At 58.8% G+C, this 18,467-nt stretch overlaps 1 protein-coding gene across 8 annotated transcripts in view; it reads left to right on the top strand.

Annotated features, from left to right (window-relative positions):
• Positions 1-18,467, top strand: part of Nfic (nuclear factor I C) — a 50,420-nt gene that overhangs the window by 19,594 nt on the left and 12,359 nt on the right. For all 8 annotated transcript variants that reach the window (XM_023716858.1, XM_023716855.1, XM_023716860.1 and 5 more), the window contains 4 exons: positions 13,473-13,544; positions 16,066-16,140; positions 16,763-16,886; positions 17,491-17,615. In XM_023716858.1, coding sequence (XP_023572626.1) covers positions 13,473-13,544; positions 16,066-16,140; positions 16,763-16,886; positions 17,491-17,615 — 396 coding nt within the window. The remainder of the gene's footprint in view (positions 1-13,472; positions 13,545-16,065; positions 16,141-16,762; positions 16,887-17,490; positions 17,616-18,467) is intronic.

An 18,467-nucleotide genomic window follows, 5' to 3' on the forward strand; every position in this document is an offset into this window, starting at 1 on the left:
GCCCCTGTGATACAAGGTGGCCCTGCAGGAGTCCATGTGACCTGGTGGGAATGCCTTGGCCTAGCTGTGTAACCTCTAGCGAGAGACCTCCCACTGTGCTGGGCCTCAGTTTTCTTTCCTATAAAATGGGGTGAATGTGGCAGTGCACACCTGTGATCCTCCTAGCACTTGGGAGGCTGACGCAGGAGGGTCACTGCGAGTTTGAGGTCAGCTGGGCCTACACAGTGAGACTGTGTCTCAAAAATTGTTTTTAAAAATGGAGTGATTCTGATCTCAGGGCTAAGAGGGCTAGACAGGATGAGTTAGCGATGGACTAGAACCAGGCCTAGTATACAGTAGGTGCTCGACTATACACCAGGGGACTCTGGGGAAGGATGGCCCGGCCCCGCTACATGGGGGACAGAGCTTGAAGCTGTGCTGTTCAGGGAGCCCGGCCACACATGCAGGACACGCGCCTCAGGGCCCCACTCCAGGAGCCCCAGCGTGGTCAGAGGCACAGAGACAGAAGGAGGGTGGGGGCGCTGGGCTGGGTGGGCACGGGGTCAGTGTTTCCTGGGGACACGGTCTGCGTGGGGAGGTGGAAAGTCCCAGAGGACAACAGCTCAGCCCCGTGGACAGCTGACCTGCCATGCAGGGGTCCCAGATTCCATCCCCAGTGCCAGAAAAAAGCCAAAGATAGGAAATTTTTTTTATCATATTTCTGTATTTTAACATGATTTTCAAAATGAATAATTCGCTAAGAATGCGTGTAACAGTAAAGAGCACCGTCGTTGCTGGTGCTGGTCATAAGCAGTTAAAACCCTGTGTCCTCCAGGACGCTGTGGTCATAAGAGCAGGAAGTGCATGGTAGGGGGTTGTGCCTGTCTCAGGGCTGAGGCAGGAGGGTCCCAAGTTCAAAGCCAGCCTGGCAAATTGAACCACAAAACAGAAACAAAAACAAAAACCAAAGGCTGGGAAATTGTTCAGTGTGAATGCCCTGGTTGTGTCCCCAGTACTACAATCAACCAGTCAATCAAATTCAGTCACTTCTAACAAAGGATAGTGCTGTTCCCCTTCGCATGCTTTCTCCGCCCTGGGGCCCTTCACACTGAGCTCCTTGCCAGCTCTTTTAATTTTCTGAGACAGGGTCTCGCTACACTTCCTGGGCTGGGCTGGTACTCACAACCTTCCTGCCTCAGCCTCCCAAGCACTAGGATAACAGGCACTGCTTGGTTCCATCTCTTCATCTGCCACGGAATTAAATACCACAGTATTTTTGCACCAATACCACTTTCGTGCCTGTGCCAGGCACTCAGAAAAGATAGCCTTGGGGGTGGGCAGTGGCCGTGTCCTGTGTGACCCTGGCACCCAAGGAAACAGCTGTCCCCTGTCTCCTGCCCCCAGGGTGGATGGCTTGGCCCTGTGTCACGGCACACACCTGTGGCTGTCACCCCAAGTGATAAGGCTGCAGTTGGCATGCTGGCCCTGGGCCCGGGAGCTCAGGGGTGTGAGGGTAGCTGGGGACACAGCAATGTGTCCCCTGCCCACGCCAGCTGCCAGGCCAGGCCCTCTGCCTCCCACTGGGGGGTGGATGGGAAGTCACAGATGGGTCAGAGTTGGCCAGTGTGGGCAGTGGAGGGGGCACTTGGGGACAGGAGCTGTCTTGTGCTACTGGGGAAACTGAGGCCCAGGGAGGGATGGGAGGTTGCCCAGGGAGGGCCTTCCCCTTGGACATCATAGGTTGGCTCAGCAGAGCCACTGGGGCAGATGCAAGAGGGACAGCATGACAGAGGACGGAGAGGACTGTGGAATCCCAGAGGCGCATGGTGGCGCACACCTGTCATCCAGCGCTTGGGAAGCTGAGGCAGGAGGATCCCTGCAAGTTAAGAGGCCAGCCTGAAGTGCAGGAAATCTAAACAATGGCTCTGGATCGCTCCCTTGCGCGCTCGACCTTGCCGTCCTGTGCTCCAGAGGAGCTTCCTGACTATTCTACAGCAGGTTCCCGGTCCCTGAAGGACCCAGCTGTAGACCCAAGTGGGTTCCTGGGAGTGCTTGGGCTGTGTCTCTGGGGAGTCTTAGGCAGTTACAGCAGATCTGAAAAGCCCAAATTTGTGATCTGTCTTCCCTCAGTGTGTGAAGAACCTGTGAGTGCGGGCTAGGCAGGCCTTCCAGTTTCTGGAGCTGAATTTTATCTTTTTTATTTGAACCAGTGTATTCCTGTGTTGCTCAGGCTGTCCTGGAAGTCACAGAGATCCTCCTGCCTCAGCCTCCCAAGTGCTGGGATGATGGGTGTAGGGTAAGCATCTCTATACCCGGCTTGGAGCTGAGGCTTGGATCAGCCCAGCCACAAGGGTTAGAACTCCTTGGCTCAGGGACCAGTGGTGGCTTCCATTCAATCCTGGACACTTGTTAGGGCCCAGGCGGCAGAGGCCCGGGAGACTTTGGGCTACCTTGAGGCAGGCAGCCTTGGGGGAGGACTTCCCACTGTCACTCCCAGCCCTTGCAACACCAGGGCTACCCTGTGTTGCTGGTGGCCACGTCCAGTGAAAGGTAGGCTCTGCGTCTTTGTTGTTTTGTGAGACAGGGTCTGACTGTGTAGTTCAAGCTGACCTGGAGTTCACTGTGTGGCCTCAGACTTGCAGTGACCCTCCCACCTCAGCCTCTCAGGTGCTGGGAAGACAGCTACACTGTCTGCATTTGTTGTTTGTTTGCTGGCAGGGATGGGGGGCGGGGGGGGGTAGCTGTGGCGACGGCAGACACGTTGGGAGCACTTACCCAGTTCGTTTAAGTTCATGGGGACCTACAAAGGTTGTGGTTGTCTTTGACTGCATTTGACAGATGAGGAAACTGAGGCCTGGAGGGACACAGTCGGTGCGCAGGGTTACACAGTTGAGGGCAGCAGCAAGGCCCGTGGTGGTCTCCCAGGGCAGGCTGGGAAGGAGGAATCGGGGCTACCTTTGCGCTCTCCCCACGGAGGCTCCTGGGCTCCTACGGGACACTGGTGCTGCTGAGCGACTGCAGGCCCAGCTGGATCAAGGAGCAGCTGCAGGGCCGGCCAGCTGCGCGGGTGGCAGGGCCCAAAGGCCCAGCCTGGGCCAGGGGGGAGGTGGCCAAGGCCAGCATCTCTGTCTCTGTCCTGGTGTCCCATGTCTCCATCTCCTTCTCTGTCTCTGCCCCCCTGTCTGGCCCTCCCTGCAGCCCAGCGGGCCCCCTCCCTGCCTCCCGCTGCCTGCCTGCCACCCGTGGGCTGCCCGGAGGTGGAGGCTGAGGCGTCCTGGCAGCTGAATGGGCCCCTTGTTCCTGGCCACACCTTCCCCTTGGGGTCACCCTGGGACATCCCCAGGCTGCCTGCTGTCTTAAAGGGCCAGTGCCAGAAAGAGGAGGGTGGGTGGGGCAAGAGTGGGAGCCTACGCGCCCCACAGCCGGGCCAGGGTGGGGCCCTGCTGAGGCTGGAGTTTGATGCGGGCTGTGTCTCATCTCACTGGGCCTCAGTTTCTCCAGTTAGATTGCTGCCACCCCCCCACGTGGGTCGCTGGGCAAATTGACGTCCTCAGAGCCAGAATTTGGTCCCCAGCACTGTTTTTTTTTGCAGAACCAGGGATTGAATTCAGGCCCTTGCGCTTGCCAGGGAAGCGCTTATTCCACTGAACCATCTCCCCGACCCCTAAAGGGGCTTTAGATCAGGCGTAGCAGTGCCCACGCAGCATTGGGAGGCTTAGGCAGGAGGATCGCCAGGCATACGAGACCAGCCTAGGCTACATAGCGAGATCCTGGCTTTTAAGAAGGGGGGCCCTCAGAACGGGGCCCTACGTGGAGCCAGGTGCTCCCCCACAGCTGCATTTATTGAGCACCAACTGCATACCGGGCTGCTGGAAGAGCCCGAGGGAAGTCCCAGACCACAGAGAGGCCGCAGAGGTTCCCTGTCTTCCACAGTGCAGTGCTTCTGTGACCCAGAAAGGAGGCGGCACAGAGGACCTGGAGCCCGCTGCCCCCGCGGCTGCTGCCCCGGGGAGCCTAGCTGTTGCTCCTCGCTGGGCCTGGAACAGGTCGCTGCGGTGGACAAGCCCGCTCCAGCTCCTTATGTAAGCGGTTATGCAAGGCCCGTGCTTACATAAGGCCGGTGGCACCGGCACCCGCCCGCCCCAGGCCTCATGGCTCTTAAAGGAGCCAGTGTCACCCCTCTTGGGTGGGTGCGAAGCCACTGAACCCGGCTGTGCACCCTCGGGTCACCGATGCTGTTGCTTCGGAAGGCATCGTTTATTTCTAAAAGCCGGGCCTGGTGGCACATGCCTGTGGTCCCAACACTGGGAGGCTGAGGCAGGAGGATCTTGAATTCAGATCCAGCCTGGGCAACTTAGTGACTTCATGAGGCCCTGTCTCAAAATTTATTTTTTTGTTTTTTTTTATTTATTTTTGGGGGCTGGCTCAGGCTGCCTTAGGGCCGGGCCTGGGGATCGAACTGGTCCCCTGCACCTGACTGGGTTTGTCCAAGCAGGCGCTTAAACAACTGAGCTAACCCGCAAGCCTCCCCCACCCCCGTCTCAAAATTTAAAAAGAAGTAGAGAACTCTTACTGCCCCGAGCCTCAGTTTCCCCATCTGAGCAGCGAAGGATGCTATGCAAGCAGGTGGCACCTCCCCTCAGCTGGCCCCGTACACCCTACCAGAGGTGTCCCCTGTCGGGGTCTCAGTCTCTCCGAACCTATAAAATGGCCGTGAAGTTGCCGGGTCGGAAACAGGCTGTGCCCTAGAAGGTTGAGGCAGGCCCGGGCGGGCAGACTGCGCGCCCAGCCAGCAGAGCTGCCCGGAGGCGGCGAGCGTGCATGAAGCGCTGACTGTGTGCAATTCTCCAGTGAGGGGAGCGACTGCCGGTATCAGGGAAATGAAGGTCAAGGGAAGAGAGGGCGGGGAGCTGCCTGGGGCTGGGGGCGTCCAGAAAGGGCCGCGCCGCCACCACGGGGTGGCGGGAGGAGGGGCCAGCGTGTGGGGGATCCAAGGGAGGAGCCTGCAGGTGGAAGCGGCCGTGCAAAGGCCCTGGGGCAGCTCTGAGCGGCGGGCACCTGCGCGGCTGGGGCAGCGGGGCAGAGAGGCAGAGGGTGCAGGGCCGGGCCGGAGGGCTGAGCGCAGGGAGGACAGCTCGGGGCGCCCCCTGGTGGCTTCGGAGGGGAGGACAGGTGGCGGGGATGAGGCTGGGAGCTGGGCCCCCCGGGGCCACCTTCCGGCTAGAGGAAGGGCAAGTGGATGGCCCGGCAGGTTCTTAGCTTCCAGCTGGCTTGCAGGGTGAGCTCGGCCCAGCCTTCCCCTGCGCCTGAGCCTCAGTTTACCCCTATAGCGTGGACATGGTCACCTCTGCCTCTGCAGCAGGCTGGGAATGCATCGGCATACAGTAGGCACCGCCTGGCTGGGTGACAGCCTAGGTGTGAAACTGGACGTAGGACGGTCGGGGCCTGGCCCTGGGGCCGTCCTGACTGAGTGCCCGCCTGTGGGCCAGGCACCTATGCTCCCCGGCGTCTGTCGCCTCACCTTGGGAATGTACGCTGAACTTAAAGCACTGACGTGCAGTGAGGTCGATGTGTCCGCACATTACTCTATCTACTCTGAGTCCCTTCTGTCCCTGACAAACTGTTGCGCAGGCCAGGGAAATAGCTCAGTAGAATAAGCACTTGCCTGGTAAGCACAAGGCCCTGAGTTCAATCCCTGGTACAGCCAAAAAAAAAAAAAACAAAAAACCTCTTGTGCATACGTCAGGGCCCCAGCTCCAGTGTCCCTTCCCCAGCCTCCCCCCAAGACTCGTTCCTCTTATATCCAGTACTTTGGTCCATTGGGAAGCTTCTGGCTCTTGGAACTTGCAGTGGACAAAGGCACTGAGGTGGGCACTCCTTGGGTGGCAGTCCATACTCCTAAAGCCTGGGCTCCTTGCGGTCTCTGTGGGTTGGAATTCATTTTTTTTTCTTTTCTTTTTTCTTTTTCTTTTTTTTTTTTTTTTTTTGGCGGAACCGGGGATTGAACTTAGGCCCTTGCACTTGCCAGGGAAGTGCTTATTCCATTGAGCTATCTCCCCGGCCCCTGGGTTGGAATTCATACCTCATAAGATGGGTCCTCCACTGATTTTATTGTTGTTTTCTATGGGAGGTTGTCTTTGGTTTTGGTGCTGAGCATCGAACCCAGGGCTTCCAGCTTGCTAGGCGAGCCTTCTACTGCTGAGTCAAATCCCTGGCCCCTGAGACAAACCTTGTGATGCGGTCCAGGCTGGCCTGGAACTTGCAACTTTCCTGCCTCAGCCTCCTGAGTGGCGAACGGCAAGTGTGCGGCTGCCCCCTGGGTCAGTGCCTGGTTTTTGCTGCCGATGAAAGTAGAGCCAGGTGGGCTGGGCCGTTCTGCAGAGGGCCGCCTCCTGCTCTCGGCTTTTTCTTCCCCCACAGGCACAGAGAGGGTCAGCAGTGGTCCCCAGCCACACAGCACTCCGCCATCAACTGCCTGAGTCCGCTAGGGCTGCGGGGTGTTGAGGATGTGGCCCAGGAGGGGTGGTGTCCACACTGTGTCCCTGTGAGTGCCGGTCCCACCTCCATCCCCTCGCAGTTCGCACAGGGGAGGGAGGGACAAGAGGCCAGGAAGGTGGGGGTGGCACGGCAGCGGGGGAAGCCAAGAATTCGCTCCAGATGTAAACAGTGGGTTATTTTAAGGCCGCCCATCACAGTCCCCGTCCTGTCCCTGTCCCGGCGCACACTTGACATTGGCAGGACAGCGGTGGCAGCCGTGGTAGCCAGGCCAGTGGGTATTTTTATCCGTGTGGCTCACGGCCTCAGGGGCTTGGGAGCTGTGCTGGCTGGGTGGCCGGTGGCTGGGTGGCTCGTGGCAGCTGCCTGTCCAGGACACAGCGCCGGCCTGGCCTCGTCACTGTCCCTGCTGAGCCCATAAAATGGCCGCTGGGCTCAAGAAGCATCTGGAACCCGAAGGCCAGAAAATGGCCGCCAGGCGTGATGTCACCAGGGCGGGTGGCCTGGTCCCGTGGCAGCGGCTGTGGCAAGGACCAGTCCTGGCCATGGCCCCCAAGCGTCCCCATGGCCTGCAGTCACCCTGGCCCGCCTGGCCTGCCGCCCTGGTGTCCCTGCCAAGTGTCCCCGACTCTGAGCTGGGCCACCAGGCCACGGCGCAGGCTACCTGGGCTTTCAAAGATGAGGATGCAGGCAGCTGAGCGGGACGGCCGGACAGCGGGGCAGGGCAGGCGGCGGCCGGGACCCCAGCCCACGGTGGCCCCGGGCCCAGAGCCAGAGGAGGAAGGAACCGCTCTGGACGCCATTCCTTGGCCCGGTTCCGGGCTTGGCCATGGCCCAGCGCCTTAGAGGGAGCTGCAAAGTGTGGGCCAGACTCCGGGCAGGGCCGTGGCCTGTGCAGATGTCTGGGCCTGGGGGCCGAGTGCAGGACCTTGGATCTCGCGGCTGCTTTAATTTTTTTTTTTTTTAAAGTTCAGTTTTAGTTTTGCTTTGTTTTGTTTTCTGAGAAAGTCTCATAGCGGCGCTGGCTGGCCTTGAGCACACAGTACAGCCCAGGCTGGCCTCGAACTCAGGGCAACCGCCTGCCTCGGCCTCCACCCTGTGCTGGGGCCACAGTGTGCACTCCCACGCCCAGCTACTTTTTCCTCCTGATTTGTCCTGCTGTCCTAGAGAAGGGCCCTGTGGTGGCGGGGGCTTTAGGGCGCCTGTAGTCAGCCACAGAAGCTCAGAGAGGGCAAGCACTTGTTGGTGAGGCCACACAGCACTGGGCGATGTCAGTTGGTTGTCCACCTCTGGGGACCTTCCAGGGCCCCTGGAAGCCCAAGGAAAGTGTGGCTCTCTCTGTGGGGTGTCAGACTCCAGTGGGCCTTGGGGTCTCCTCGGAAGGGCAGGGAGGAGACCTGTGGGGAGGAGTGAGCACTTGTGTTCCCGCCTGGAGCAGGGCGGGGTGTGCAGTAGGCACCAAGGGAGGGGCTGGCGGCTGAGGGAGCACACAGCGACCACGCAGGGCACCCAGGCGGGGCGAGGGGGCGTGAGCAGGCGAAACCCCACGTGGCTAAGCTCCCAGCCCGCATCCCGCAGGGCCATGGCTGTGCAGACACAAACCGCAGGTGAACCAAGAGGGGATGAGGTCGGGCCGTGGCGGGGCCAGCCAGCAGGGAGGCCATGCAAAGGCCCTGGGGCAGCAGGGCGCCTGGGCGGTGCAGGACTGGCCTCCGAGGGTGCAAACTGAGGGCCAAAGGAGGGCCCAGCCCACGGGGGAAGGACTTGGTGTCTGCGCTGCCAGAGGTCACCCAGTCTGGCCAAGGGAGTGTGGACAGGGCTTGCACTGCGGGCGGCGCCTGCCAGGGGCGAGCGGGCTGAGCCTGCCACGGGAATTCCAGGGCCTGGCTTTGCCTCTCGCTTTGGCAGCCGCAGCGGCCGAGGGAGGCAGACGTGGCTGCGGCGGAGCCAGCTGTGCAGGGGCCAGGCTGGAGCTAGAGGCCCTGCTCTCCCCTGCCAGGCTGCGAGTGAGCGCACAGCTGGGACTTCCTCGAGACCAACGAGGCCTGTGGGGCTGTCCCCAGGCCACTAGGTCAGGCTGGGCTGGTGGCTACAGGGCCGCGTGGCAGCCAGACACCCCCAGATAGTGTTTAACCACCATGGGTAACTCACACTGCTCACTTTAACCATTTCTTCCCTTTTTCAGGGTGGGGAGGGTGAGATAGGATCTCACTATGTAACCCAGGCTGGTCTTGAACTCATGGCGATCCTCCTGCCTCAGCCTCCCCCAAGTGCCGGAACTATAGGTGTGTACCGTCACACCGGTTCATTTTAACCATATTTTATGTGCCCGGCTCCACAGCGTTGACCACAGCCCCATGGCTGTGCAGCTCTCGCGGCCGTCCACCTTCAGCCCTTTTTTACCTTCCTAAACTGAGCCTGTCCCAGAAAACACTGGCTTCCATTCCTTCCCAGCCCCCACACCTGAGTCCCCTTCCTGTCTCTGGAGTCGCCTGTCCCAGGCATTTCCCATCCTGAGCCCACACCGTGCATCTTCCGTATCTGGCGTTTCCCACTGAGCATGGCGTCCTCAAGGTCCAGCCACTGTGCAGCGAGTGCCACAGCTGGGCTGCTGTTCCTGCCTGAGTAGTATTCCAGCGCAAGGCAGTGGTGTCGCCCACTCTGGGCCCTGGGCCATCCCCCCTTTGGCCTGCCGTGAGCTCCGCTACTGAGAGCATCTATTGGCACACCATTTTCGAGTCAGTCAGGTGGACCCCTTGGGACGGAGGAGAGCAGCGTGATGGTCCTGTACCTAGTGTTTCGAGGACCCTCCCGGCTCTTTCCTGCAGCGGCTTTCCCACGTTGAGGCCTGTCCCACCTGGCACTAGGGCCTTCCGGTCTCTCCACATGAGCAGCCAGAGACTTACAGAACATGCCGGCCGCGGTGCCGCACACCCACCATCCCGGCACTTGGGAGGCTGAGGCAGGAGGATTGCACGTTGCAACCCAGCCTGGGAAACTTAGCAACTTAGCAAGACCCTGTCGCAAAATAAAAAATGAAAAGGGCTGAGGATGCAAAGGCCCTGGATTCTTTCTGTAGTACTGGGGAAAAACAAATACACACTGGCTCAGTCATGCCTGGCACTGCTGTAGAGTAAGCCTGAGCTTTTCCTTGTGGCCTGAGTGGCCTGGAGGGAGCTCCATCCTCTTACCTCCTTGCGTTGGCCCTGGTGCCCACGCTTGCTCTGTGGCCCCTCTGTGGCCTTCCCATGTCCGCCCACCCCTGCCCCAGGACCTTTGCACTTGCTGTCTGGGACGCAGCCAGCTCCCAGCAGGAGGCAGAGCTCTTGGCCTGTGGAGCCGCCCAGGCCCCTGCTGTCCTGCCATTTCCCTGTCATCCGCCAGTGGACTCGGGGGCCCTGTGGCGACCTCCAGCCACAACCCAGACCGGGACCAGAAGAAGCACAGCCTCCAGGACAGAGGAAGGGCCGGGCTGCAGCCACTGCCACAGCGCCTTTCTCCTGAGCTGTGACAGACCAAATTTGGGCCCGTAGCCACAGACAGGAAGGAACAGTCTGTACGCTGAGCAGCGCGGCCCAGTTTACATTGCTGTCGCTGCCCGTGATTGCGTGTTTGTGTGAGCAGAGCTGTAGGGGGCGTGGCCGTCTGGGCCCCACAGAGTCCCCACCCAGACTTGGGATGTGACCAAGCAGCTGCCAAGGGCCAGGATCTCATTTATACTAGCATGAGTGTGACTGTCTTTCTTTTTTTCTTGTCTTTCGGTATTGGGGATTGAACTCAGGACCTTGTGCTTGCCAGGCAGGCAAGTATGCGGCTGAGCTGTCTCCCTCAGCCAAGTGTGACTGTCTTTGCTGAATGCCTGGCACTTAGAGACCTCTGTGTTCACTCCAAGGGGGAGATGTTTGGGGAGTGAGGAGCCATGAAACCTAGAGATGGCCAGTGCTTTTTCTGCAGCTGCACAGCAACAGGGGGGAGCCCAAACCTGCTACCTCACTTACTCTACCCATCTGCAGCGAACTTGTTAAAAACTCCTTTAGGGGACTTCAGGTGAAGACACCCTGGTCCTCCAAAACAGAGAGATTTGCAGAAGGCCTTAGAGAGATTGTTCAGGGATGTACATTTATAGAGCGCCTACTGTATACCAGGGACCAGAATGGGGTGGGATGGGCGGCATGCGGCCCTCGGCCTCTCTGCCCTGTGAAGCTTCGCTGGCACGGGCAGATCATAGATCTGTTTGTACCCTGTGACCATACCTGTGACTTGTGCATTTAAAACATTTCGCCACCTTCCCCTGCCCCACAGCCAGGGACACAGGGACAGGCCCAGGCCTGGTTATCATGCTCGGCTCTGTGTGCTCTGTGGGTGTCCCGGGCCCTGAAGGGTGCTGAGCAGTGTCCCTGGCCCCACCTGCTCCAGGCCAGGGGCACCCCCAGTGTTACAGCTACAGATGTCCCCAGACACGGCCCAGGAATCCCCCAGGGGGCAGAATCACCCAGGAGAGGAATCGTGAGTGAGGCAGAGCTGTTTCAGGGGGGCACTGCTGCCCTGGGCCTCAGCCAGCCCCCTACCCCAGGGAGCACCTCAGGGAGCTGGACGTTAGCCGGTGTGTGGCCCTTCCAGCCCCACACCAGATGGACGCAGAGCGCTCTGCGCTCCTCATGGCACATGGGAGTGTGTGGATGTCAGGACGCTTTTTCTCTTCTAAGGATTTTGGTACAGACAGCGACTTCTCACTGAGTTGCCTAGGCCTGGCTTGGCTCAACTTGCGATCCTCCTGCCTCTGCCTCCCGAGGGCCAGGCTGACAGGCGTGTGCTGGGCCGGGCCTCTCCCCCTTCTGTGTGGCCTGCAGGCAGGGGCTGTGGTTCCGGTTACTTCCTGGCCTGTGGGGAGGCGCAAGGTGCGGGCGCAGGCACAAGCCCTGGGCATGGGCTCAGCGGGTGTCCAGGGAACATGGCCTCCTCCAGGAAGCGCTGGCAGTGCCAGCTGGGCAAGCCAGACTTCAGAAGAGGGTCCTGTGCCGAGGTCTGGCGGCCGGTTGCCCAGCTGGGTCCTTCCCAACACAGTGGCCCGGCCACAGCATCCAAGTGGCCTGGCTGGCTCCGAGGGCCGCACTGCCCAGGTGGAGAGCCACCAGATCTCCTCGAATCAGCCCTGCCTAGCTTCAGTCAGGGGCAAAGCCCAGCTGAGCGAGGCTACCCCAGCGCTGCTCACCTGGACTGGGGAGCTGAGGCCTGGGATGCTGCCATGCTGCTTGAGGCCGTGCCCGTGCCCGTGCCCGTGCCCGTGTGTGTGTGCATGCGCGGTGCTGGGACAGAACGCAGGGCCTTTGCACTGAGCTCCATTCCCACCTGTTTTTAAACTTTGAAACAGGGCCTCACTAAGTTGCTCCATTGCCTGGGCCAGGGTGGAACTTGAGATCCTCCTGCCTCAGCCTCCTGGAGTGCTGAGATGGTAGGCACGCAACCCCAGGCCTAGCTGTGTCCAATACAGACCAGTTAGCAGCTCCCGCCCCGGAGATGAAGAGCATCGAGTCCTGGGTGGGCGCCCCTCACTGTCACCCTGTTTTCCTCACCCAGCAGCAGTGCTGGGTTGAAGGCTGTCTTTAGGGTATAACATGAGATAAAGAAAATACCGTACTCATGGTTGTCTTGAAGATATAATAATAATAATAATAATAATAATAATAATAGCTAGGTCCGGGGACGCATGCCTGTCATTTCAGCACTCTGGGAAGCTGAGGCAGAAGAATCTCAAGTTTGAACCCAGACTGGGCAATTCAGCAAAACCCTGGCTCAAAATTAAAAAAATAAGGGGCTGGTGAGATGGCTCAGTGGTCTAAAGCTCCTACTTAGAGCAAGCTTAGCAAAGCACAGGGACCGCGGTTCAATCCCCAGCACCACATGCCGGCCAGCCCTGCCCCCTGGTGGGCTGAGCTGGACACACACACACACACACACACACACACACACACATAAATAAAATTTTAAAAAAATACATTAAAAAAATAAAAAGGGCTGGGGGTACAGCTCAGCGCGAAGGCCCTGGGTTCCACCCCCAGGATTGCAAAATAAATAAAAGAATAAGCCAAACGCTATTCCTGCTCATGCAGCGGACACTACTGCTTACAGGGACCTCCGTGTCCCCCAAGGGCCCCTTATGTGCGCTGTGCCTACCACCTTCATCACACAGCCCACAGTGCCCTGCATGGTGACACGCGCAGCCCAGACACTGCAGAGGGGCCAGTGCCGAACCCCGACTGCAGGAGCTGAGAATGCTGAAATGCTGAGCTCAGCGACTCTCGTGTGCTCACTCTTGTGCTTGCTCTCTCTCTCTCTCTCTCTCTCTCTCTCTCTCTCTCTCTCTCTCTCACTCTCGTCTGCCAAGTAGCCTGATTATTTTTAGATAAGATGGAGAGAAAGCACCGGGCGGATGAGGGCACTGCAGCCGCAGACAGCTGCCCCTCGGCTCCCGGAATAAGAGCCGGAGACCAAGGGCCAGGTCCCCAGGGCCACAGGGGCAGAAATGGAGGCCAGGAGACCAGAGAGGCCCAATGAGTCACCTCTACACCACCTGTAAAACAGACGGAAGATTAACGATGCTGAATGAAGAGTTGTCCTCCTGGAATTAGCTTCATTTCTCAGGAACACTCAGAGAGGGCAAGGGACTTGCCCAGGGACACACAGCACAAAAATAGCAAAGCTGGAGCCAGTTGTCCAGGGCTGGTGACTCATGCCTGTGATTCTAGCACTCTGGAAGGCTGAGGCAGGAAGATCTCAAGTTTCAGCTCAGCCTGGACAACTTAGCCACTTAGTGAGACCCTATCTCAAAAATAAAGCAAACCGGCGGGGGATGGAGCTCAGTGCAAAGGCCCTGAGGTCAATCCCAGTACCACGACACAACAGGCAAGACTAGGATTTGAACCTGGTCTATCAAGGCCCCAGGGGCCCAAGGCCTTGGCCCAAGGTCCCTGCCACATCACCAATTTCTTGTCTTGCAGATGCGGAGCAGAGTGGCAGTCCCCGAGCGGGGATGGGCTCGGAGCAGGAGGACAGCAAGCCCATCACTCTGGGTGAGTTCAAGGCGCCGGCAGCTGGGCAAGGTCGCTCTCAGGATGCGGCTGAGCGGCCAGGCCGAGCGGGTGCGACAAAGGCCGTCCTGTCACCCCTCCGCTCCACAGCCTGCCCTCCCCGCAGCGGCCAGCAGGGGGCGCCGCGAGCACCGAGCCGGTCCTTCCTGCCCTGCCCTCACCTCTCCCGGCTCCCACGGTGGATCCCCGCCTCCGGTCGTGCAGCTCCCTTGCACGCCCCTTGCTTGCCTTCCGGTCAGCTAACTGTGCATCTTTTTTTTTTTTTTTTAACTGTGCATCTTGCTCCATCTCCCTAGGCTGTGCTCCAGCGGCCGCGGCCCTCTGTTTTGTCTCCTCCCGAGGAAGTTAATGGTTGCGTATGTGTTTGTGTGGGTGCTCAGCACCGGCCTAGGCGTTCCCTTATTCCCCCCAAAGGGTGTCCCCTCCACAGGGGCGGAGTCTACCTGCTTGCCCGTCCCCTAGATCCCTGAGAGGAGGCCTGGCACGCAGCAGGTGCTCAGGTTCTGTGGGAAGAGAGGGAGGAGGAGGGGCAGAGAGAAACGGGAGCGCTGGGCAGGAGAAAGCTCCAGCCTCGCAGGCGCCCCCTGCAAGCCAGATGTTGGGGAGGCGGGGACAGCGGTGTCTGCCAGAGGAAATCTCGTCCTCTCCCCGCCAGGGAGTCCCCCGGAGACAGCTGGGCGGGCCCAGCACAAACAGGAAACCCCGGCTGGCCGCAGGGAGGGCAGCGAGGCCACGTCCACGCCAGCTGCCCAGCTGGGTCAGCAGGAAACGCTCCGGCCACTTCCCCTAGGCTCCCGGACAGCCACCGCCCTGCCGTCCCTGAGATGTCCGCAAATGATATGAAGCGCCCGCCTGGGGTCCTGGGGACCCGGGAAGCTGAGGCAGGAGGGTCCTGAGTTTGAGACCTGACCTGGGCACTTTCGTGACTTAGTACGACCCTATCTCAAAACATAAAGGCTGTGGGTGGAGCTCATGTGGAAGCCCTGGATTCCACCCCCAATACAGCAGGGAGGGAGAGAGAGGAGGAGGAGGGAGGGATAAAGAGGGGGAGAGGGAGAGAAAAAAGAAGGGAACGAGGGAAGGGGAGGAAGGGAGGGAGAGCATGCTATAGTCCGTGCTGCCCCCTGGGGGCCAGGACAGGAACTGTCTCCACCAAAGTGACAAAGCCATGAGCTGCCAGTCCCTCTGTGGCTGGGGCCCCACTCTCTGGCTTTCAGCTTGCCCAAGGCCTTCGACCTCAGGACCTTAGCACGGGCCATTCCTGCTGTCCACAGTGAGATAGAAAATCATCACGTTTAAAAGCCTGCTGTCGGGGGGCCAGGGAGATAGTTCAGTAGAATAAGCGCTTGCCTGCCAAGGTCAAAGCCCTGAGTTCAATCCCCAGTTCCGCAAAAAATTAAAAAAAAAAAAAAAGCCTCCCATCTATGAGACTTTGAGTTCAATTCCCAGTACAAAAAAAGAAAGAAAGAAAAGCCTCCCATCTAGCTAGATGCGGTGACCCACACCTGTAATACTAGCAGGCAGAAGGCTGAGGCAGGAGGATCTCAAGTTTGAGGCCAGCCTGGGAGTCCCAGTCTCAATAAGAACAAAACAAAGCAGGGCGGGGGAAATAGCTCAGTAGAATAAGTGCTTGCCTGGCAAGTGCAGGGTCCTGAGTTCAATGCCCAGTACCAAAAAAAGAAAAAAACAAGAAGAAAAACAGAGCAGCTCCTGACTCGATGGGTGTCGGCAGGTGCAGTGCTCCCTGCTTCACAGATTCTAGATTTCTTCTTCTCTGCCTGCTCCGGCACTCTGTGGCGCTGTCAGGGAGCCCCACCCACTCTGAGCTCTCTCTGTGAAAAGGCTCTGTCTGCCTCTCCACCCTCCCTTGTCCCTCTTCGGACTTCTCAAGCTTTTATTTTTTAAAAATTCACTGTGACTGGGCCAGGGAGATGGCCCATTAGAATAAGCGCTTGCCTGGCAAGCACAAGAGCCTGAGTTCAATCCCCGGTTCCACCAAAAAAAAAAAAAAAAAAAATCACTGTGACAAAACGCACATCCTGTAGGTTACCACCTTTGCCCTCTTGAAGTCTACGAGTTAATGTCATTGAGTATAGTCACAAGGCTGTGCAGCCATCACCACTGTGTAGTTCCAGAACATTCCACTGCCCCAGTAGGAAGCCCTATCTGTGCCCATGAGCTGTCTCCCTCGACATGACACTCCTGAGTCCACTTCCTGTCTCTGGGGTGGCCTGTCCTGGGCATCCATGCTTCACGGCAGTCCCAGTCTTCTTCCCGGCGGGGTGCTACTCCACGTGGCTGGGCCTCGCTGCATCTGTCCTGTCCGCAGTGTGCACTGCACACTTGTTGGCTGTGTGTCGTGACTCGGGCAGGGCAGGGCTATTCCAGGATGCCCAAGTTTGGTGGCAGCTCTGGCCCAGCTTTGGGGATCAACCAGTCTCCAGACCCTAGAAGTAGGTCCCCATCAGCGCAGGTTCTGCTGACCCCGCTCTCTCCATTCCAGACACGACTGATTTCCAGGAAAGCTTTGTCACCTCTGGTGTGTTCAGTGTCACCGAACTTATCCAAGTGTCTCGGAGTAAGTGTCCCTGATGTCCCTGTGCTGGGAGGGGAAGGCTCAGAGGTTTCCCTGTCCCCACCCCCGGATCCTAGGAACGGAGCTGACCAAGCCTGCCTGAGGGCCCATGCTCAGCTCACACACCCCAGGCTGCCCGCTCCCAGAGCCCTGCAGAGGGGGCTGAGGAAGGAGCATCACAGTGTCCACCCAGCCCGGGCAGCTGGGGGACAATGAGAATAAATAATAAAACTAGGAAGAGCGAGCTCAGGGCAAAGGCCCTGGGTTCCATTCCCAGTGCTGTAAAGACAAGGATAGACAGATGTCAAGACGTCCCAAAGCCTCCGTCTGCTGGCCACTTCCCTCCTGTCCTCCACCTTGCCATGGCCTTGCTGGGGGCTGCACCTCCTGGATGCCCCTGGCCTGAACCCGCCCAGCGCCCACCCTGTCAGAACCTGGCCTCCACCACAGGCTTGACCTCCACCTTGCACTTGGCCTCCTTCTGCAGCCTTTTTGATCCATAGGCAGAGGCAGGCTTGGGCCACAAGAGCCAGCCAACTGGGGAGCGCCCCCCACCCCAGTTTGGAAGAGGCCTCGGAAGGCCCTCTGCAGCCTCCCTCATGCGCCTCTCCCTTGCCCTGTTCAGCACCCGTAGTGACCGGAACGGGTCCCAACTTCTCTCTGGGAGAGCTTCAAGGGCACTTAGCCTACGACCTGAATCCAACCAGCACAGGCATGAGAAGAACGCTCCCCAGCACCTCTTCCAGCGGGTATGTTGCCCAGGCCTCTGAACACTGCATGGTCCCACCCACAGGCCCACTCCCCGTACCCACAGCTGGCTCAGCCCTCCCCTAGAATACCTGTTTTCTCATTCCACCAGGGACTCCTATTCATCCTTTAAAACCCAACCCCAGTACCCCTTTTCCCTATCCCTGGTAGCCCACTTGGGCAAGTCCTGCTGGCCCAGCCAGCCCTTGGGAGTCACCTGAGAACGCAGTCGCAGACTTCTGCTGAGATACCCCTTCAGGGAGTTGGTCACATTGCCTCAGTTTCCCCATCTGCAAAATGAGATGGTAATCCTTCAGGGCAAGCAACCTGGATTTTAATTTGTACCCTGTTAATTTGCAGTGGGACCTTAGTAGAACCCCTCCCGCCTCTGTCCCCAGGTGTCCCGGGTGTCCCGTGAGTCCCGTGCGTCCCGTGCAAATAACAGGCAGGTTGGAACAGGTGTTAAGGGTGAACAGGCTGAAAGGCCTTGGCTCTCATGATATCTCGCGATAGTACCTCCTAGTCCCGCTCCTCCCGGAACCGGAAGTTAGCAAACCCCGCCGTCAACCTGTCTCCATGGTAACTGTCGTCTCCCTCACCCTTTAGGAGCAAGAGGCACAAATCGGGGTCTATGGAGGAGGACGTGGACACGAGCCCCGGCGGCGACTACTACACTTCGCCTAGTTCTCCCACGAGTAGCAGCCGCAACTGGACAGAGGACATGGAAGGAGGTAGGGCTGACGGCCGGAGATGAGGGAGCTTGCCTTCCGGTCGGGGTTACAGCAACTAGGACTACATATCCCGGCAAGCACTGCGCGAGCGTTTCGCGTAGGAAGCCGACCCGGAGCTCAGGAGACTCATGGGAGTTGTAGTCGCAGTGGCTGCGCGCATTTGGAAATGAAGTTTAGGCTCACGCGTTCTCCCAGCTCTTTGGTTCCGCTCAGGAGGAAAAAGTGCAGAACCTTTCCCTTGGTGAATTTTCCTGCCCCTTACTGTTAAATCTTCTTGTCTTTGGGGTTCCTGAGCCCAAAGACTCAGGAAAATTAACTCAGAGATTCGGATCAGCAGAGTGCTTTTTCCTGGGGCCTCTATAGAATGTCATTTAGGGATACCCACTTCGTCTGTGGTCTGGAGTCCACCGCGTCCCTTTCAGGGAAGCTTGGTCCTGTGGCTGGCTGTTCCGGAGTCGGCTCCAGGTGATCTTTGCGCGCACCTCCTGCTGCGTAGGGTCGCTTTTCTGTTCAAGGATAGTTTCTTGGACTTCTCTGTTAACTTACTATCTCTGTCAGGGATTTCTCCAAAGATTTCCCTTTGGGGTTCTAACCTCCACCCTAGTTCTCATCTGAAAGAATCCCTTGACCTTACAATTCTGCCTTCTGCCAGGCGTGGTGGCGCTCGCCTGTCGTCCCAGCGCTGCAGAGCCCGAGGCGTGCGGATCGCTAGAGTTCCAAGGCCAGCCTGGAACTGGGTAGTGAGACTGTTCTCAAAAAAAACAAAACAGGGCCAGGGAGATGGCTCAGCGGAATAAGCGCTTCCCTGGCAAGCACAAGGGCCTGAGTTCAATCCCTGATTCCACAAAAAAA

Source organism: Octodon degus, unplaced genomic scaffold (assembly GCF_000260255.1).
Source record: "Octodon degus isolate 3935 unplaced genomic scaffold, OctDeg1.0 scaffold00050, whole genome shotgun sequence".
Taxonomy (NCBI): Eukaryota; Metazoa; Chordata; class Mammalia; order Rodentia; family Octodontidae; genus Octodon; species Octodon degus.